At 47.9% G+C, this 22,219-nt stretch overlaps 1 protein-coding gene across 1 annotated transcript; it reads right to left on the bottom strand.

Annotated features, from left to right (window-relative positions):
* Positions 1 to 7,896: 7,896 nt before the first annotated feature.
* Positions 7,897 to 18,410, bottom strand: KCTD7 (potassium channel tetramerization domain containing 7). Its single transcript, XM_060032194.1, has 4 exons — positions 18,077 to 18,410; positions 15,486 to 15,655; positions 12,175 to 12,353; positions 7,897 to 11,735 (listed from the first exon to the last, which is right to left on the bottom strand). Exons 1-4 carry the CDS (start codon positions 18,218 to 18,220, stop codon positions 11,359 to 11,361), a joined length of 870 nt encoding a protein of 289 aa, XP_059888177.1. The 5' UTR covers positions 18,221 to 18,410; the 3' UTR covers positions 7,897 to 11,358.
* Between the last annotated feature and the right edge of the window lie 3,809 nt (positions 18,411 to 22,219).

The following is a 22,219-nucleotide window of genomic DNA, read 5'->3' as shown; positions in this document are numbered from 1 at the left end:
ATTTTGCTTCTTGTTTTCTATATAGCTTATATTTTTTTCCTCAATTCTTCCATTACCTCATATTTTGGTATTTAATTGTTTTTCTGTAGCCTACCATTTTCATTTTCTGTACATTTTTTTCGTTATTTTCTTAGTGGTTACCTTTGGGATTACAATTGACATTTTGAACTCATAACAACTTAGTTTGAATAATACCAACTTATTTAAAATAGTATATACTCTGCTTCCAATACAACTATGTCCCTCTCATTTTATCCTGTTATTGTCACAGATTTCATCTCTATAAATTGTGTGCCTATCAGCACAGGTTTATAATTAATGTTTTATGCATATATGTCTTTTAAATCACATAGGGGAAAAGAGAGGAGTTATAAACCTTTAGTACAATAATGCTTTTACGTTTACCTAGGTATTTATCTTTACTGGTGTTCTTATTTCTCCATGTGGCTTCTTCTGGTGTCCTTCTTTCTTCAGCCCAAAGAAGTCCTTTTAGCATTTCTCACAGAGCAGGTCTACTAGTAACAATGTCTTAATTTCTCCTTCATTCTTGAATAGTTTTGCCAGATACAGAATTCTTGGTTGACAGGTTTTTATTTCAACACTTTAAATATGACATCTGACTCCCTTCTGGCTTCCATAGTATTTTCCTTTGGCTTTCTACAGTTTGATTACAATGTGTTTTGCTGTGGGTCTCTATGACTTTTTTTTTTTTTTTTCGGTACACGGGCCTCTCACTGTTGTGGGCTCTCCCGTTGCGGAGCACAGACGCGCAGGCTCAGCGGCCATGGCTCACGGGCCCAGCCGCTCTGCGGCATGTGGGATCTTCCCAGACCGGGGCACGAACCCGTGTCCCCTGCATCGGCAGGCGGACTCTCAACCACTGCGCCACCAGGGAAGCCCTATGACTTTATCTTACGTGGAGTTTTTTGAGCTTCTTGAACTTGTAGATTTGTCCCATTTTCTTTATCATTTGCACCCTCTCTATCTCACTTTCTTCCTAAAGAATTTAACTTGCAAATATCATGGTTCTTGATGCTGACATATTTCAGTGTGTATTTCCTAAGAATAAAGATATTCTCTGAGAAAAACCAAAGCAAAATTATCAAAATCAGGAAAATTAACATTGATAAAATTCCATTATTTAATCTACAGCCTTTATTCAATTCTCAATTGTCCCCAAAATGCCCCTTATAGCTATTGTTTTTCCTGATCCCAAATCTAACCCAGGATCACTTAATTGCCATGTCTCTTTAGCCTTCTTTAATCTGGAATAGTTCTTCCATTTCAATTTGTCTTTCATAATCTTGACATTTTTGTAAAGTATAAGATGGTCATTCTAAAAGATGTTCTTCACTTTGGGTTTCTCCGACTTTTTCTCATGATTAGATTCAGGTTATTCATTTTTTGGCAGAAAAATCACTGGCATAATGTTGTATTCTCCTCAAGGCATTGATAGGTGATGTGCATGATGTCTGTTTGTCCCATTTTGGCTAACAACTTTGGTTAATGATTAAGGTGGAGTCTTTCAGGTGTCTCCACTGTGAAGTTACTATTTTTACCTTTATAATTAATTAGTAATTTATAGGAAAATACTTTGATGATTAATGATGATTCAGTTATAATTACGATGGTTGCTAAATGGAGGTTTTCTAACCCCATCATTCTTTCTCTATATTTATTAGCTGACATTTTACTCTAAGAACTTTCCTTTCTACCTCTTTTATGTAATTATTTATTCATTTGTGTCAACATGAATTCATGGATTCTTATTTATTCAATGGGTTATAACCCATTGCTATAATTATTTATTTTCATGTTCAAATTGTCCTATCATTTCAAATTTTAATAATGTGTGACTAAGACAGGAATTTTGACTTTATATAACATTGAGCCATTATTTCTTGCAGCAATTATATAGTTCCCTGTGCTATACAGTAGGACTGTTTATCCATTCTAAATATTTGCATCTACAAACCCCAAATTCTCAGTCCTTCCCTTCCCTTTCCCTCCCCCTGCCCCTTGGCAACCACAAGTCTGATCTTTATGTCTGTGACTCTGTTTCTGTTTTGTAGGTAAGTTCATTTGTACCATATTTTAGATTCCACATATAAGTGATATCATATAGTATTTGTCTTTCTCTATCTTACTTACTTCACTTAGTATGATACTCTCTAGTTGCATCCATATTGCTGTAAATGGCATTTTTTGTTCTTTTTTATGGCTGAGTAGTATTCCATTGTATATATGTACCACATCTTCTTTATCCATTCATCTGTCAATGGACATTTAGGTTGTTTCCATGTTTTGCCTATTGTGAATAGTGCTGCTTGAACATAGGGGTGCATGTTTCTTTCTGAATTATAGTTTTGTCCAGGTATATGCCCAAGAGTGGAACTGCTGGAACATATGGTAATTCTATTTTTAGTTTTCTGAGGAACCTACATACTATTCTCCATAGTGGCCACACCAAGTTACATTCCCACCAACAGTGTAGGAGAGTTCCCTTTTCTTCACACCCTCTCCAGCATTTGTTATTTGTAGACTTTTTAATGATGGCCACTCTGACCGGTGTGAGGTGGTATCTCATTGTAGTTTTGATTTGCATTTCTCTAATAATTAGTGATGTTGAGCATCTTTTCATGTACCTACTGGCCACCTGTATGTCTTCTTTGGAGAAATGTCTATTAAAGTCTTCTGCCCATTTTTGATTGGGTTGTTTGATTTTTTGTTGTTGAGTTGTATGAGCTGTTTGTATATTTTGGAGATAAGCCCTTGTCAGTTGCAACATTTTCTTGCAGCAGTTATATAAAAGAAACAAATCTTTCTTAATGAGACTTGCCTGGTTTGTAATAGTAAAATCACATCACTATCATAGAGAAGGAGAATTAAATTTTCTACTTGCTATATGATAGGACACATATCAGTTCATCAAAAACTAATACCAAACCATTTAATATATACATTAAAGAGAAAAGGAGTTAAAACTTGACCCTCTCCCCCTTTTCTCCTACTTCACCCCACAGAGGAAATTATTTTTTTTGTTGGTTTTTGCAGAATGCAAGACTTTAAGAAACCATTAACAGCTAGAGATCTGTGCTAAACTCATAGACGTGGCTATGACTAATGTCTACCAGTGAAAACAGAGGTCCCTATCAGAAGAGAGAAAGAGTATACACTTTTGTAGAACTAGTAGAGGATGTGTGGTTTTTGTCTACCTAGCTTCTTTTGGGGGAACCGCACCTCCCTACATTATTAGCCCACAGAGTTCAGCCATTGATGACCCTATCCCTTGGCTCCAAGAATAGGCATGTGAGCTCTGCCATTCCCCTGGCCTCAACAAATGCGTGAGGATTGCCCATAATTCCTTTCTAGGACTTCTCTAGCTTTCAGGAAAGTGACGCTCTCTCTTCTCTGGTTTTCTGGCAAAGGCGATCTCTGCAGTAGTAGATAAAGGCTGCCTAAGAATGAAGCAACCCAGGGGAAAGCCGCAGGGATAGACTCTGGGAGAAAATCAGATTAGTGACAGCAGAAGGGCTCATCAAATTGCCAAGTTCCCAAGTGAGAAGCAATCCAGGAACCACGTAACTTAAGCCATTTTCCATAGGACCCAAAATCAAGGAAAACAGATCATTCACATAAGCAAAGGAGTACATTCTCTCTTGCTGAACCATATTGTGGTCAACCATGACTCAAATCTATAAGCATTATAGAATCAATCAGCTAAAAAACCCAAGACCTCCATCTTACTTTTCCTTTTTTTTTTTTTAACGTTTCTAAGTAGTCTTTATCATATCAAGAACAAGAGAGCTGAGGGCTGTATTTGCTTAAATGTGGGAAAGGCTTATTAATCTGTTGATAAATAGTTAGAGGCATGTGTATCTCAAAAGGCAGCAGAAACTATTTTTAAATAGTTTTGTGGAACATATTTTTAATGGAATACTATCAAATTTTTAAAGGGGGGGAGGGGCAGCTCTACATGAACTGAAAGGAACAGATCTCCAAAAGATAACGTTAAATGAAAATAGTAAGGTGGCAAAACATGTGGTATGCTACCTTTGCATTTCATTATATATATTCTCCTAGGATGTATCTAAATCTCTTTCTAGAATAACGATATATATATAGAGATAACATATCCTGGGATAGATAGACAGATAGATAGATACAGTATATATAGGAAGATAATTATTTTAAGGGATTGGGCCATGTGACTGTGGAGGCTTGGTGGGTCCAAAATCTGATGGGAGAGGCTGGCAGGCTGGAGGCTCAGGAAAGAATTACAGTTCAAGTTCAAAGGCAGTCTGCTGATGAACCAGGAAGAGCTGGTGTTTCAGTGAAGTCTGAAGACAGACGGCAGTCAGAATTCCCTCTGCCTGAGGGAGCCTTTTGTTCTATTCAAGCCTTCAACTGATTGGATGAGGTCCACCCACATTATGGAGGGTAATCTGCTTTACTCCAAGTCCACTGATTTGAATGTAAATCTCATCCAAAAACACCCTTACAGAAACATCCAGAATAATGTTTGACCAAATATTTGGGCACTGTGGCCCAATCAAGATGACACATACAATTAGCTCTCATAACTCCACCCCCTGTCAACTTGGCACCCATATGCATCTCCTTATATCAAACTTAATCTCCATACTCAATCTCTTTACCTGGTGGGGTGACCCAAACTTTCACTCACGAAAGGTCTGGCCCATTAGTAATCCTGCCTGGATTGGCCTTTTGCAGTTTCCCACTGACTTTAATCACAGGCCATGGTAATACTAAGATGCTCCAAGTGGTCTCCTGTCCATATACTGGACAGATTGTTTAACAGATCTTGACTATGAGCACCTCTTTTCCAGGCACTGACTGTTCCAAGCATTGGGATATAGGTGTGAACAACAGAGGCAAAATCTATGCCCTCGAGGGGCTTATTTGAAAGAAAATAGAGACATAACAAACAACTACTATTGGTAATAAAGGCTATAAAGAAATAGGGTGACGTGATAGATGGTAATGGGAGGGAGTATGCTTGAGATGGCATGGTCAGAGAAGGTCTCACTGAGTATGTAACATTTGAGCTGGAACATAAAATATGAAAAGGAGCCAGCCATAAATGAGAAGGGTGGGGGGAAGGGCATCCCAGGCAGAGGAAATGTCAATCACAAAAAGCTGAGGCAGGAACTGAAAGAAGGCCAGGGTGGAGGATGGGAAACAAGGAGCAGGGTGGTGTGTTGGGGCTGGAAGGGTTGGCAGGAACCAGATCAAACATGGTTAGCCTTTCCAATTTCATTTTAAAAGCCAAGGGTTTGAACTTATTTACAAAACAGAAACAGAGTCACAGATGTAGAAAACAAACTTACGGTTACCATGGGGGAAGGGATAAATTGGGAGATTGGGACTGACATATACACACTACTATATATAAAATAGATAATAAGGACCTAATGTATAGCACAGGGAACTCTACTCAATACTCTGTAATGGCCTATATGGGAGAAGAATTTTTAAAAGAGTGGATATATGTATATGTATGACTGATTCACTTTGCTGTACACCCGAAACTAACACAACATTGTAAATCAACTCTACTCCAATAAAAATTAATTAAAAAAAGAAAAAAGCAAAGGGTTTTAAGTCAGCATAGTGCAGGATCTAATCAACCGTTTCAAAAGACTATTCTGGAGAATAGGTTAGTCGGGGTAATTGAGAGCCAAATTAAGCCAGGAGGCCTTTGTAGTAACTCAGGATGAAAGATGATGGTGAGTCAAACAAGCGAATCTGTGAAAACTCGATACAGCTTGAAGATGTATTCAAGTACTTGGTGATGGATCGCAAGGAGAAGGGGAAGGTGAAGGAGGGGAGTGAAAGGTGATGCAGGTTTTTGTTGACTGGGTGCACGGTGGTGCCACTTCCTGAGAGGGAGGAGGTGGAATGAGGATGTTTGGGGTGGGAGGGGAGATCAGGAATTCCATCTGGATGTATTAAGTTTGAGCTGGCTAACAGATATTGAAGTGGCAATATTTGGCAGGTTATTGGGTGTATAATTCGAGGCTGAGGCAGGAAGCCTGGACAGGAGTATACATCTGCGGAGTCATCAGCACATGTAGATGATGTGCCAGGTACTGACTGCCTTTTAGTCCCATATTCATCCTTCGTTGCCTCCGCAAAAATTGGGTTGGGACTTAGGAGTAGTTTTTGCCTTTGCCGACTAACATGATATGATTCTTTGTTAGTAGAGGGCATTGGTGAGACACTGCAAGGAGGGAGATGTTTCCTTTCTGGCTCAGGTGTGCTTGCTCACAGCTCACACAGCTTCTCCAGCACCCAGCTCCTGCCATGCAGGGTAGTCAGCAGCACAAAGAGGCCCACAGCTTTCCCCGGCACTCCCCTGGGGTGGTTTTGCCATGGAGGGCCTCTGGCAAGACACCTCCCAAGGAACGGATTTTTCCAGCATCCCAGAGGGTGGGTTTCCAGCAAGTTCCCCCAAGTAGGCTTCCCTCTACTGTTCGGTGAGCCATGGTCACGCCTTCTCCAAAAAAGGTCTGGGTATCAGCTCTGGGGGGACGGGGTACTCGTCCTTGGACGCTCTCTCTCTGCCCTAGTGGCTGCTTCTTACATCTGCTATTCCTATATTCTTTATAGTTATCTCTACTCTTTATTAGCCAATCCCTCATTACTCCAATCTTCCTATAATTAATAGCTATTTATATTAAAGGTATATATTATTCAAATTACCGTGTGGTTTTTTCCCTCCTGACTAATACAAATGACTCCAAGTGCAAGTCAGGCACGGAGACAGACGTAAGGTCCCAAGGAGTCTCTGTGTTACTTTCCACTTTGAACGGGTGGGATGTAAAGGCACATGGTTGGCAAAAGGGTGCGCGGGAGTTCAGTTTCCTCTTCTGGCACGCCAGTCAGCCGCTGTAAGAGAAGACTGTCCCTTTCTGTGTCTGCTCTGGGAAGCTCTGGGTTTTGGCTGGCCTCTGCTGCACATGGGCACCTACCTGCAGCTTGAAGCGGCTTCTCTGTCCACTACGACCAGAGCTGCCGTTCCTCTGCTGGCCTCTTGGGATCTTGCACATGTAATGCAGCATCTTCTGAAGCCAAAGTGTTTGAAAAACCTGCCCTGCCCTCATTGTGTGGACCAAGTTGCCAGTTTCACCTTGACCGCTCCAGGCGGCTGCACGGACAGATACTCACATGGTGCCTCTGGACCTTGAATCTGCTTATTACTGGGTTGGCCAAAAAGCTCGTTCGGGTTTGTGTATCATCTTATGGAAAATCCCGAACGAATTTTTAGGCCAACCCAATGTATTCCAACTCTCATACCTATAAGGATTGCTGGGCTCAGCCAATCCCAGCATCATGGAGATGTTGGAACACGGAGCAGAGGCTGCCCATGCTGGTGCCTCCCTGGGACCCCTACTGAGGTACTGGAGTGTGCCTTGGATGTATAGGGCCAGGAGAGGAGAAAAGATGTACAGGGCTTTCAGCTACTGGAACACTGGGTCTTCAGTAAGGGATCAGGTGAACCCACTTCCTAAAAGACAGAATGGTCAAGTGAGGAAGCTGAGGGTCATGAACGAATGGCCAGCACTGCCTATAAACCCCAGAAATCTGGGGGCACGGGTGAGTACGCCTGCCGGGACGGAGAGCAGGTGAGGAACCTCCTCTGCAGGAGGTTCCCTGCAGAGGAACCTCCAGGGGCCCGTCTCCCTTTAACTTCAGGTCAGGGCGGAAGCTCAGCCGCATGTCTCAGGGAAGAGCCTGTTTGATTTAGTATGGCATCCCAAAACATACCACGTTTTAAGCAGAAATCAACACATATTTGCTGGCAGCGTGGAGGGCGGAGGAGGGAGGAGTTAAGTGTCTAAACAAGAAAGGCACGGCACCCAGGTTCTAATTCTTGACTTTAATGCCAGGTGAGGGTACTGAGGCTCCATGCACCAAAGCGCTCACAGACAGGAAATGAACAAACACAGGCAGCGTTATCTTGTGAACACAAAGCCCACACTGTACAGAAGGAAGACGACCGACCACCCCGCGACCTCCCACTCCCAGAGGCAACTGCCTATCCCTCCTCCCCGTCTCTGTTCCCACCTCCTCTGACCCTCTGCCAGCCCGCCCTTCCTCCAATTAACATATGTATACATGTATGTTTCTTCCAGAATTCCAAAAAGTGCCTCTCCCACCCCAGTTCCCAACACTCTGGCTTCTGATGAATAAAGCCTCCCTCTTTTAAGGATCACGAGGCAGGCGCGCCACCTTCATGAAAGAGCCCCAGCAAAATGGTACCCGAGAAAGCTTACTCACTTGTAGCACAATCAAATACAGACAGAAGGTATGCAGAAGGATGATATCTGAAATTCTAACTGGGATCAAAATGATTAGTGTGAGTGGTTTTTGTTTTTTTGTTGTTATATGTCTTAACCATTTCGGGATCCAACTTAGACCAAGAGCACACAGTGAGGCTCACCCCACTCTGTGGCTTGCAGATGTCAATTTCCTAGTCCTCCAAGGAGCAACCCAGAACAGGAAGATTACATCACCTGAGCAGCCTGAGGCACAAGGCTCAGACAGCTCCCAGAACATCCCAAGCCCCAGAGAGAAAGAACAGAAATTTTCAGAGCACAGTCGACTGCTTTCCACGTGATAAGCGCTGGACAGCCTGCTGAATTCACCAGAGGTAGAATAAGGATGGTGACGATTCCTCTATGTCTTCTATTTAGAGCGTTACCCAAAGAATTCCCCCACCTGGGATGGTGTGCTGGGTTTCACTGTGGTTTTGTTTCAATCTTTTCAAACTTAGCTGCAGTTAAGTTTTTCATTCTTACTGAATTGCAGCTAGCATTGCACCATGCGGTCCTATTTCCTATAACTATCACCTTCCCAACCAGTGAATGGAGCACCTGGGAGAAAAGGTACCCGAAGTCAAACATAAGGGAAGCTCCAAAGGCAGGCCCCTTGGTTTGACCCAAGGACGTTACACACAAGAATTCCATGAAGACAGACTTCCTTTCAATCTGGGAGAAGCAGCCGTCCTTTGGAGCCCTCCTTCCTTACCCAACGCTTCTTATGTTCTGGGCTTGGCCGCTGACAGCTGAAAAGGGACCCAACTAGGAGAAGTCACTTCCTCAGAGATGACCTTTATTTGGAGGCGATCACCACAAACCCTCCACATCCAAGAGCGCTTCGCAGCCTGGCCTTGGCTTCTCAACAGACGATGGCCAAACAGGGCCACCGAATTCTTTTACTCCATGTAGAAGGAGCTCTAAGCTGGCCGCCAGTGTCCCTGCTCTGCCTGGGCTACTGGCCACAGCCCTGTCCCCCCACGACGGCACAGAGCACCTCCGCGAGGACAACACGGGGGCAGAGGAATGGAGGGGCTCCAGCAAGAGGCGCAGGGACAGCGTTCCTATCCAGCGTCCCTGAAGCCCCAAGCAGGTCTTCAGGGCCTGATTCTGAGCTGACTTGAGCTTACGTGAACCAGTCCCTCCCTGTCTTATGTGTATGGACTCTCAATAACCGAGTGCTGCGATGCTCTGGGCCAGGGAAGGCAAGAGAAGGGGCCGAGGTCGGATCACTGCAGGCACTGGGCTTACCTATCTGCTCTCTCCTCACACTGGCTCCCTCCTGAAGAGCCTGCCTCAGTGTCTGTCAAAAAACGAACCTGTATTAGCGTTCAATCTATTTGCCGATCTGGGCAACTTAAATGAAAGACCCTTCTCTGAGGACAAGGCAAGAGCTGTGCTGTCAGGGTAAGATCCAAGCAGGGACATCAGCTCCGGAAAAGTGACAAGCCGTTTGCGGATGAGAACAAGGAGAGAACATGTTATCTCAGAACCTGAACCACTGACTGGACCGTCCCCTTAGATGTCAGCCTGGACACCTGCTCCACGCACATAAGAATACAGTGTAAGAGTGGGGGACCATGCCCTGGAATCCTCCCATACAGGGGCCAAGGGGTCCCTGCCCCGTGAAGGAGCTCAGCCAAGGCCCCAGGGCTTGGCCTTCTCTTCCTCAGCTCCCCCACTACCCTCCTCGCCAATCTGGTCTTGTAAGACTGAGACCGATGAGGCTGACAGAAAAAAAATCTCCCTACAACAACACCCAGGAGCAGTCAAGTTCAATCACGATTACAGGGAGAAGCCTGCACGCAGCAAGGGAACGTTCCCGTTCCAGTGACTGGTGCTGCAGAGCATTTCCTCTAGGGGGTGCAGGCCCACACCCCGACTGGCTGCCCCAGGCTGCAGACAGCGCGAGAAGGAAACGCAGTGGAACAGAAGCTGGTGGATCTTTTTCTCTCTGAATTGTGCAGAGGCAAACGTAACGGAGGTCTGCTGTTCTCTTCCCACAGCTCCTGGGATAGCTGCGCCTCTCCTCCGGCCCTCTCTTTCCTTCCCCAAGACAGACAATCTCCGAGAAGGAGAACGTTGGCAGGAAAAAGCAACAGGGGTTCCCATCCAAGGAGGTTCACCACAAATTGGATCCTAACATGGAATAGCAGTCAAGGATGTATTCTGAGCCTCTAGAAAGGATGTTACATCTCAAAGATAACACAACAACTAGGCATCTTGCCTGCTTGACTTAGGGATCTTCAAAAGGAGTCCCTGAAATGTGCATTCCAGCCCCATGAGAAGATAACCCTTCAAGCAAGGAAGGTTAGTGGAAGGTAGGAGAAGCCAAGGCCCTGAGGCAGGGCTGTAAACATTGTGCTTTTCTAAGGCCAACCTGGTGCATGGCTTTGGCAACTATGGTTACATCTCCAAAAGGTGGTGAAGAATATGTTTTGGGAGGAAAAGAGTCCACATCCTAAAACAAAGCGTGGGGCTACTGTTGAGGGAAGAGGGAGAGAAAATGTTCCTTCTTCAGCCAGGGGCTCTAGGTGGCTCCTTGGGTAAATCCCCCATCATGTTCCACATTCATACTGATACACTGAGCACAGGAAGGGACTCTTGAACAGGATGGAGGAGTGGTTATGCCTACGTGAGTTTGGTAACGTGACTCTAAAAAGGGCAGAAACTCTCTTGCAAGATCAAGAAAGTGACAAAACCTCTCTGGACTTCCTGGTCAAGCCCTCGCTAGCCGGACCCCATAAGCCTCAGGCAGAGACTGCCGTGCCTCGAGGAAAGGCCAGGTGAGCGCAGGCACCAAGTCCTCGTGGGCCACCAGCCCTGAACCTGGCCCCAAGGTACAGCCAAGGAGACTGGGGCTGCACCTCCGTCCGCCTGGAGTTGTGCCTCAGGATCCGTCCTCACCTCAGCAGGTTCTGGGGCAGCCAGCAGCCCTTCCAGGGACCTTGCTCCCAGAGCTGCCAAGGGGAACGGACACCCTCCCTGACAGGACTCTGCTCCCTGCCAGGGCTACTCACCACCATGTGATCTTGAACTCATAGATGGGGCGCTTGCAGTAGTAGTGGTTGATGAGGTGCTTGTCACACACCCCGATGCACTGGTGGTCCACGGTGAGGCCCTGGGCCGAGAGGTCCGTGACCAGGCAGTGCAACAGGTCATAAACGTCAGCCACGGCCTCCCAGGGCCCGAAAGACACATCCACTTCGCAGTGGTGCTCGAAGAGCTGTCCGTCACTCTCGCTCCGTTCAAAGCGCAGGGAGCTGAGAAGCGGACACTCGTAGGGGGTGATGGGCATCTCCTCCTTGAAGACACAGACCTTGAGCTTGGCAAAGCGGGCCTTCCGCTGGACGGCGCGCAGCCGGGCAATCTCCACAATCCGCTCCAAATGGTCTGCGGGGGTGAACACGTCACCCATCAGTGGGACGGGGGTGGGGAGGGGGGCGGGGCACAGAGAGAGCCCCAGTGACAGTGGACCCAAGAGGGAAGAGACAGATCCCTGGGGAAGGGACTCTGGGCCCATGAAGGGCACAAACTTAAACAGGAATCGTGGTTCTGCAGGGCAAAAGGAAACAAAGGGGATGGGATGAGTACCACCCTTCTGAAATGCGATTTGATGACGTTGCAGGCAAGGTGGTCCCTATTTCATCTGAATCTTCCTGCGGGACTGGGAGGGCGGCAGGAAGGGAAGCAGGATCCTCTCCCATCTTGAGTAGGACAGGTGTCTTGGCGAGCCATGACCCACTTGTTCTGGTGGAGACCTCAGCACTGACAGATGCCTCGCTACCCTCCCTCCTCACACCCCGACTGCCCCGCACAGTGAGCCCCTCACCTTTGTAATAGGGCATGAGTCCCAGAAACGCTTGGCGCACTTTCTCCCCCTTCAGTGGCTGCATGTTCTCCAGCTGCTCCAGGAGAGGCCCGATGGCATAGTACTGGGCCTCTTTGTACACGGCCCGCACGCGCTCCCGGGGCGGCAGGTCCCCCGAGCGCAGGAAATTCAGCACATCTCTGAGCAGGAAGGAAAGAGGGTTGGTGAGAAGGAGTAAATGGATCCGGACAGTGCCACCCAGTGGTTAGAGCACAGGATCTGGACCCAGATGGCCAGCTGTGTAACCTTGGGTAAGTGAACTTAACCTCTCTGTGCCCTTTCTCCTCTGTAAAATGGGGGAAAATAAGAAAACTACCCCATAATGTTATGAGGGGATTAAATAAGTTAATACATAAAAAGTGCTTAGAAAATACCTGGCACAGAGCAAGCCCTCACTAAGTGTTAGTAGTTGTTATTGTATCATTATTATTATAATTGTTAAGTATATACAGGAAAAATGGGAAGATATGATATCTAGCCCCTTAATTATATTTTGAATTGAGGTACAGATAATAGCCAATAAAGGTACACATCTTAATTGTACAGGCCAATTACTTTTTCACGTATGAATATACCCACACAACCACCACATACATCAAGATATAGAACATGTCCACCTAATTAAAGTTTCCCTGTGCCTCTTCCCAGCCAATCACTACAGAGACAACCACTCTAACTTCTAATTCTATCAACAAAGATTAGTTTTGCCTCTTCTTGAAATGCATGTAAGTGGAATCACACAGTATGTTCTCTTTTGTGCCTGGCTTCTTCCCCTCAACCTAGTGTCTTTGAGATTGATTCCCTACGTCATCATGTGTAGCAGAAGTTTCCTTCATTTTATCGCTAAGTAGCATACCGTTGTATGGATACACTATAAACTATTTACCCATTCTCCCGTTGATGGACATTCGAATTGTTTCCAGTTGGGGTCTCATAAGAGTAAAGCTGTGATAAACATTCCCTGTAAACTTCTTGTGGACTCAGGCACCGATTCCTCTTGGGTAAACATCAGGAGGAGAACTGTTCGGTCATAAGTGCCTGTTTGACAAAGTGGTTGTAGCATTTTATTCCCACCAGCCACGTAGAAGAGTTCTGCACTCCCCACAGATCCTTGCCATCAGTATCATTCTGTAGCTATACGGAGAAGAGGAATGCCTAACCCTGACACCTGAATAAACTGGCTTCAGGAGTGAACAAAAAATCACATACTGCACCTTCTTAAAATAACAATTCAGTTCTTTTAATTCTCTCTTCAGATTCTTTAGGGCTGAAAGTAATCAGACCCATCACTGGTAGGTGTGGGAAGGGCTTTTCTGTGAGGATGTATCAGTAAACCCCAAGACCAAGCTGTTACCTCAGTAGTGAGTCTATGACCATGAAGCAACACCAGCCAACACTCACCAAGTACTAATCTGTGTCAGTCACTATTCAGGAGTTATCCCATTTAATCCTTCCAACGACATGGGGTAAGTGCTTTCTTACGTCCGTTTTATAAATGAGGAAAAAGTGGGGCTCAGAGAGCTTAAGGAACACCCTTGCTAAAGGAGCCACAGCTAGCCAGATGCAGACACGGGGGACTCCAAATCCACACCCACAGTGGTCCAGACTCCAGTCCAAGCCGCTGTGCACTGATCACAACGGGAAAGTGCCCCAGGTGGAGGCCCAGGCAGCCTCCATGGTGGCTGCTGGGGCTACGTGAGCTCACCCGCAGAGAAATGCCCTAAATCCCTATTTTATTTTATCTGAATCTTTCAACAGCTCCACAGGCTGCTGATGAATCTTAGGCCACTGGAGTCCAGTAGCCTGAGGATAAACACCACAATATCCTGCTTACTGCCATGCCCTTGCCTGGCCCTGCCACTCTCCAGCTGTGGCCACCTGGGTATGGGCGCATCAGCCTAGGGCCAAACCGGGTTCCCCTTCCCCATCACTCCTTCGAAAATCAGTCCTCTAGGATCGTAAGCAAATCTTGGTGAGTCCTGAAAAACATAACCGCGGGCAAGGCCCAGTGAAGAGTGCTGTGGGAGCTGCCAGCCGGGCCGAGCACTTTCCTCTCCCAAACAGCCTGCAAACAAAAATCTTTTTATAGCTCTGCAGAGCGATGTGACACTTTGTTTTCTCAGCACTGGAGGCAGCTGACCGCCCAATGGGGAAACCCAGATGCTTCAGAGCAAATTATTTGACGAGGCTCCTTTCTGAGGATGAAAATGACCCTTCTCCCAGTGTGGGCAATCCTACTTGGAGGCCGGCACAGAGACGTAGTGGTTGGAGGGTCTCCTTTTGTTCAAGGTCAAAGACCATGTTAGTTCTCCAGTCATCTCCAAAGTTAGACGGATGGGGCAAAGAGTTTCAGCCACATACTCTGAAAGGACCTGGCCAGGGGTCACACCAAGCCTCTTTATTTAATCCACATGACAGGCCTGCAAGGCAGCTATAATTACTTCTCATTTCACAAACAAGGAAACCAAAACATAAAGTCTTTAAATTGTTTATCTGTAAGGTTGTCAGAAGTCCTCTCTTGGGAAGGGCTATCTTTTTTTGAGATTGTGTTGTTCCATGTTTTACTGTTAAAATGACAGTAACAATTGAAAGTGGGGTTTTTGTGTGTGTGTTTTTGCTGTTGTTGTTTCGTTTTTGGGGGGTTTTTTTTTTTGGCTGCACGGTGCGGTACGCAGGATCTTAGCTCCCCCACCAGGAATTGAACCTGTGCCCTCTGCAGTGGAAGCAACCACTGAACCGCCAGGGAAGTCCCTGAAGGTGTTTTGTTTTTTAAAGACTTGGCAAAATTACAGGATGGCAACCCTATGTTGGCCCTTCCCTCACCTTTTTTTGTCCTATTTATTTGTTTCAAACTATTGAAAGAAGTTTGGGAACCACTGCCGCACCCCATGTTTCTCCCTAACAGCGATGCCGAGCCCCAGAATCTGGATCTGAGGGTCTTCTCCCAGAAGCTGTGTTGGAACTCCCCTGCCTCTCGGTGCGGTCACACCTATTCCACAGGGATGACAACTTCCCAGTCTTAATTTGCATAGCAGAGAATCAGTTTCATCACATCCAGCCAATGTGTGTCACCTGGGGTTTCTCCGGTTGTCCTTGCCTCCTCTGGGAAAGAAACTAAGAATTCTGATCCAATGCAATATGCACATTTATTAAATTCCACCAGCAGGTTATCTCCTCTTCTAGGTGTTATGGAAGACATCAAAGTCCCATGCCCAAGCCCGGGCTGCTCACTTGCTAGGACCCTGCAGTTGATGGCAGAGGGAGGAACGTACCCGAAGTGCGCACCGTCCCGATCAATGAAGTAGCGGCCCTCGGCATCCGTGGGGATGTAGTGCCGCCCGCTGAACATGGCCGCCAGCATGGTGTCCTCGTAGCGCCGCAAGGTGGACAGGCGTGTGGTGAAGTGAGCCCCTCCGATGTTAAGGGGGACAACCTCAGGGAACTGGGGAGGAATCACCGGCACTTTTAGTCCCACGGTGGGGAGGCAAGCCGGGGCTGCCCCGTCTGCCGCCTTCCTGGGTCTGATGAGCGCCACCCGAGGCCCAAACCCAGGCATCTTTCTGACCTCTTCTCTCCCCTCCCTTTCCCTGCATTCATCAATTACCAAGTCCTCCCCATCCTCCCACAGCTCTTAAATCAGGTCTCTGCACCGCAGTCCTACAATCTCTGCTCTAGAGTTCAAAGCCTTTACTGTCCTCCTTCCACTTCCTGAACTCCCCACCTTTGTGCCCTTGCTCATGCTGTCTTCTCCGTCCCCAGCGCTCCTGCCACCCTCCCTCTGTCCATCCAGCAAATGCAATGGCCCCATCTGGCAGTGTGCGCTGTTCACTGCACAGGGGCACCTGCGTGAGCGGGGTCTGCCAGCCCAGCTGTACACCCTTTTGCTAATTCACACCAAGGCGCCATATCGGTTAGCAGCATCCACTCATTCTGAGAGCTTCTATTCAAGGTCCCCTACTCCGTGAGCATTTCTGCTCTGTTGTCCTTTGCCTGCCCCAAGACAGGGTTCACTGAACACTCCCGCCATTGTGCCTTCACTGTAGCCCACGTTCTCCTGTGTAACAGAGCTCTGCACAACGGGAGCTTTGTGCTATCGGTGGTTATTATTGCCCAAGTTTCCTGAAGGCAGGAACAGCATCTTGTTCACCTATCCTGAGGCCACCCAGAGCAGGGCTCACAGATGTTTGTTGAATAATGCCAGGCATCCACTCCTCATCCTCTGTACCTCTCCACTTCTTTCCTTAATCTGTGCAGGGAGATTAGTGCCCAGTCCAGCTACAGTTCTGGAGGCAAGGGCAGGGAATGATGGTACCTACATTTGCCCTGAGAAGCTCTAGGGTCTCCCTAAAATGCTCAGGACCTTTATTTATTTTTTTAAATCTCTTTCACTGTTTGTGGTTTTGAAAGAAATGAGGCCAGTTCTCCCTAATTTTCCCACAAACCTCCTCCAGATTAACTAAAATTTTACCCCAGTGCATACTTTTCAATATTACGACATCTTTCTGGCTCTGTGAAAGTCTATGTGTATTTATCTAGACAGTCCTTTTTCCCAACTTTCAAATCCTTTGTGAAATAAAGTAGGATACAAATACGTTACATCAAAGTTGCCCAGTGTCTTGTGCAGTGCCTGGCTCATAGTAAAGCCCCAGATATGCACTGAATGAATGGATGAATGAAACGGACGGGCACTTACAGTTCTGTGAATGCAGGTACTGTTACTCTTCTGCACCCAGAGGACAGGAAATGCCTTCTGCTTATTCTATAGCTAGCTCCTCTAAAACTATTTTATGTGCATACCAAGGACCCCAATATTATTTGGAGATAATAATACTTCACATTACTCACATGGAGCCATGTAATTTGTGAAAGAGCTGGCACTGGAGTGCTGGCCTATGGTCTCCGGGTCCTGTGCTTTTTTCCTCAAGCCACACCGTCTCACCAGTGACAGTGCACAAAAAATGGCACCCTGGGTCTCCAACGGTTCCCTTCTTTTTTTCCAATTACAAAGAGTCCTTCTGGAGATCTGCCCATTTTCACAACTGCCCCACGATGTTTAGAGTACTGGTTCGTAACCAAAGAGGACACTACAGTTCCCAGAGAGCCTCACCCAGCCCCATCGTGCCCCTCTGGGTCTCAGTCTCTTCACCTAGGACTCCACAGGTCATGTCTGCCACTACCTTAGCCCCTACCTCCTAGCCTCTGTCTTCACTGCCCAGCAGAGCCCCACCTTCCCTCCTTTCCCTTCTCTTGAGGGTCATTTCAGGTGTTCGTGTGATAGTGTCACATGCGTTAAGTAAGACCAGTGGAAGCCACTGTGCATCACAGCACAGCAGCTAGGAGGGAAAGCCATGGAGGTGTCAGGTGAGTGAGGCCACATCTATTAACTGGCCTGCTTCTTATCTGCACACAGCCCGTAACCCCACTCTCTGGGCAGCTGGAGACTGGGTTTGGGCAACCACTGAGGCCTCCTCTTGGATTCTCTAGGAGACACTATCATCTCTTGGGGCGCCAAGGGCCCCTTCCCACGGCCTACCCTCCCTCCTCCAGTAGGTAAGGTGGGACATAGGGATGGGAGTACCAACCCTGCTGGCAGTGAATCCTGGAAGGAGGGGGATGGGAGGGCCAGGTGCCGCCGGGGGCAGGGAAGACACACCTGGTGCATTTCGGGGGTGGGGTGGGGTCGGGTGGTGGGTGGGAGCGGGGTGGGCAGGGGAGCACGGCTCCTCTGGCGCCGCCCTCAGCCCGACCCCCACCCCTGCCTCAGCGCGGCAGCGCTGCTCACATCCCAAGGTCAGCTCTGCCTGGCACCGGCTCCTCCCCCCGCGCCCCTTCCCGCACCCCCGCACGCCCTCGGTCCAGGTACCTCCTGCGGCAGGAGAGGCAGTGCGTGCCCCGCCTGCGTGGCTGTCGGGGTGGCCGGCTCCAGAAAGTCGTCTTCGGCGTCGGAGCTGGACATGGCACCGTCCGGGCGACGGCTGTCTGGCTCCCGCCCCGTGACTACCACCATCCCTCTGGCTCTGGGCAGTGGGCGCGGCTTCAGGCGGGCGGGAGGGCGGCGGCCCGGGTACTAGCACCCAGCAGCGCCTGGCATGACGCGGCGCGGCCGACGGGCGGGGCCGGAGGGGCGGAGAGCGCAGCGCGCGCGGGCCGGAGGGCCGTCGCTCCCTCAGCGCCGACGGGCTCGCCGACCACCCTGACGACCGCAGAGCGACCGGCCTGACCCGGTCGCCTGCCGTTATTGGCCGAACCCCTGCTGGCTTCCTACCCTGATTGGCAGGAAGCTCGCCCAATCGCAGAGCAGGCAGCGCTTTCAGCCAGCGTCTAAGTGGCCACCGGGAGCCGGACCGGCTGGCCTGCCCTGCTCTGATTGGCCCTCTGGCCAGCAGGCGCGCCCTCTCCAGCCAGCTAACACTGGCTCGGCGCGCTGGGTGCGCGCGAGGCCCCCACCTCTAAGCCAGGCCTTTTTATAGGCTTGGGGAGTGGCTCCCGCGTCCAAGTCCACACCTAGAAACCTGAGACGAGGGAGGGCTAGTGACTTAATCGTTCGTACGTTTCCAGGGCAACGGGTCCTGTGCATCCCTGGGCGTCGAAGGCCAGGGAAATCTGGGAGGACCAGGTCACCTCAATGGAGAGCCTGAGCATCCTTTCCTGGAGGATTGTGAGGGAGGACGGCTGAGGTCACTGAGGTTGTAGGAGAGGAAGGGCAGCACTGCGACAGGGGCTGGCTCTCCTCTAACCACAAGGGTAAAACCTGGGTCTCCAGTCTTTCCTGATTGACTCAAGCAGCAGTCCGAAAAGGAAACTCAAAATAGGGGCAGTTGAGTTCAATTAAGAATGACAGTGACTCTCCACCCTCTATGTGTCAGTTCTTCTGCTGGGCACCTGGAGACACAGATGGAAACAGGCCCTGTCCAAAGAAGCTCACAGGCTGCTGAGGCAGAGTCCAGCCTGGTCCAACACATCTGTCGGCAGCCTCGGATGCTGTGTCCCCTGGCATGACAGGGTCAGCTCAGAGACTCTCCTAGGGGGCCAAGGTTTTAGCTCTTCAAACCATTTTTACACCCAGTTCCTCATTTGAATCTCACATTGTTGTGACAGAAAAGGAAACTGAGTCCTAGAAGATTAGAACAGCTTCAGGGAGGTCAGCCATGAGCAAGAGGCACAGCACTTCCTCTTTGGACCAATCACACTCCCAGCTGTTAGGAGTCTCCTAGGTCAGTGTTTTCTCCAAATATACTTGCATCAAAAGCACTGGAGGGAGAACTTGTTAAAATACAGATTCCCAGCCCTACCTCCAGAGAATCTGATTTAGTCCATCTGGGATGAAGCCCTTGAATTTGCATTCCTAACAAACTCCCAGGTAATTTTTTTTTTAATATTTATTTATTTGGTTGCACCAGGTCTTAGTTGCAGCACGTGGGCCCCTTAGTTGTGGCAGGCGGGCGCCTTAGTTGTAGCATGCAAACTCTTAGTTGCGGCATGCGTGTGGAATCTAGTTCCCTGACTGGGTATCCAACCTGGGCTCCCTGCATTGGGAGCACGGAGTCTTATCCAGTGCACCACCAGGGAAGTCCCACTCTAGGTAATTCTGATGCTGCAAGTCCTTGAATCACATTTTGAATGGCACTGCCCTAAAGAAGGCCCCCTGAGGCCATCTCTTAGCTATCACTACCTGCTCCAGCCTTTCTCAACAATATCTATAACAAAATTTCCTCTTTCCATCCTTTGGATGTTTCAGCTGTAATAGAAACTGCAATCCAAAGTGGCTTTAATAATAGGAGAATTTTATTATCTTACATAACAAGAAGTCTGAGTAGATTCTGGGTTGGTTCATTAAGTAACGCAACAAGGAGTTACCTGGACCAGCTTCCTTCCAGTTACCCACTCTGCCAGATGACCCCTCCTCCTCTAGGAATCCATATGAGGAAACCAGAGAGCTAAGGTCTATCAGAGTGACAGTTATTCCTACACCTTAAAGCAAGGCTGTATAAAGAGAATGGGACAGGAACCCCAGAGGCTCAGGAGGTAGGAAAATCCATGTGCAATCACGGTTACGTCACTGAATGTGTTGGAGTTTTCATCTTCCTCTTCAGCTGAGGATTTCCTTCAGGAATATAGTTTCCCAGTTGGTTCTGTTTACACGGTGGGGAGAAGTCCAAGGGCAGCCGCCTGGAATGAGGACTTGCTGACTGAGTAGACAGGGGTTGGAGCAGGCGTTCTGGGAAAGCAGGGCAGTTTGCTGGCAGTGGCCATCCCCACCCTGCAGTGAAATGACTTCCAGGCCAGTTCGCTTGAGGGCTGTAGGGAAGGGTCAGTGAGCGTCGGCGGGGGGGTGGGGGTGGGGGGGGATGGGTAGCACATGGCCGCGCAGAGGTGTGGGCTGCTCTCAGAACACGAGCACTTATAGCCCTGGGATTACTTTTCCTCCAGGAGTCAACCAAAAAAAGAGTCCTACAGGCATGGAGTCCTGAGATTAGTCAATTGGATTCTGTTCTCCATGCCTCACCAAAGAAAAAACCTTTTGAATGGCAACAGATTAACAAAGTGCTGATTCAGCTACTGAATTTTTTCTCCGATTCTAATTTATTCAACAATAACGGAAATGAAAACGGTAACAAAAGCATCCATCTTCTTTTCCTTCCAGTTGGAGGACTCGCCTTTCCTTTCTCTCCCAGCCTTGAGGAGGAGGTTGTTTGCCAGCAGCTTCCCAAGGCACAGAAGCTTGGCTAAGGGCCCACTTGCTCTCAGCCCAGCTCAGCTCTCCCCCAGCCTCTGACACACCCCCATTCGTTAACCACTGCTGTTCTGTTTCCTGGACTTCTCTTCGCACAGTGCACAGGGTAAATGTGGCCGATGTTCAGATTGCCTCTCACATCTCGTTTCTGAACCCCTGTCCCCACCACCACCCCAGTGTGCCTCACTGAATGCTAGAACCTTGAAATCTAAAAGCTGCTTGTCTCATGGTACCTTGCATCCTGGGTTCCACAGGTGACCTAACTTCACCAAGCAGATCCCTGCACTTGAGATTTGGAGGGGGAAAGTGAACACTGAGTTGGAGGCCAGGCTTCTTGCTCTTTCGGTGGACAAGTTTGGATATGGAAGTGTTAAAAGCGTTTCCTTTTTGCTGTGGCTGTAGCAGAGGTCCCATGTTGGTCTTTGCCTTCCTGGGTGTCAGAAAGCAGGGTGGGGCATCCATTTTACTGTCTCATTACTCTCTGTAATCAACCTCCGAAGTCCAGCACAATGCCTGGCATATAGTAGCAACTCAGTAGATGAATACATGAAAGAAATTTGTGCTGTGATCACATTCAAAGAGTTACCTCTCCATGTAGATTTTTTTCTCATGTATTTTATTGGTATTATTAGTATATAAGGGCATGGATTGTTGCTGGTATCATAGAGGTAGGGAATTCCAGGATGCCATCATGCTGGGCTGGTGGGAAGGGGCTCCCCTCAAGTTGTGAGAGGTCCTAGGGGTGTTATTCAGAGCAGAACATTTTGGGGGGGGGCTCTTTGGTTTGGAGTACACACTGGTAACCATGGATGTTTTCACTGTGCAAGATGATATGGGCCCCAAAAGTGCTCTCACCCCAAGCTCTTTATAGGTAAGCTTTTGATGAATGTTGTTTTTCATTTATTACTTAATTATAATAAAACAAATAACATAAAATATAGATGCAAAAATAACTCACATCCAACAGCACAAACTAACACAACACTGTAAATCAACTATACTCTAATAAAAACTAATTTAAAAAAATAACTCACATCCAGAATTCAATGAAAATAGTGTTTTATTTATGTGGTTTCAGCGTCCACAGTTGTCCTACCAGCTGCTGCCTATTACTCTCTCATCCCTTGTGTCTCTAAGGGAGCTCTTGTTCCAGTCACCTCTGGAAGCATTATGGTCAAACCCCACTGGCGGCTGGGTGAGTATCTTGGAGACACATCCCCAATTTTCCCTCCCATCCCCATGGCCCATTTGTGTGGCATTTCCACTGGTCTG

This window comes from Delphinus delphis, chromosome 15 (assembly GCF_949987515.2).
Source record: "Delphinus delphis chromosome 15, mDelDel1.2, whole genome shotgun sequence".
In the NCBI taxonomy this organism is placed as follows: domain Eukaryota; kingdom Metazoa; phylum Chordata; class Mammalia; order Artiodactyla; family Delphinidae; genus Delphinus; species Delphinus delphis.
This window is presented reverse-complemented; position numbering and strand designations above follow the sequence as displayed.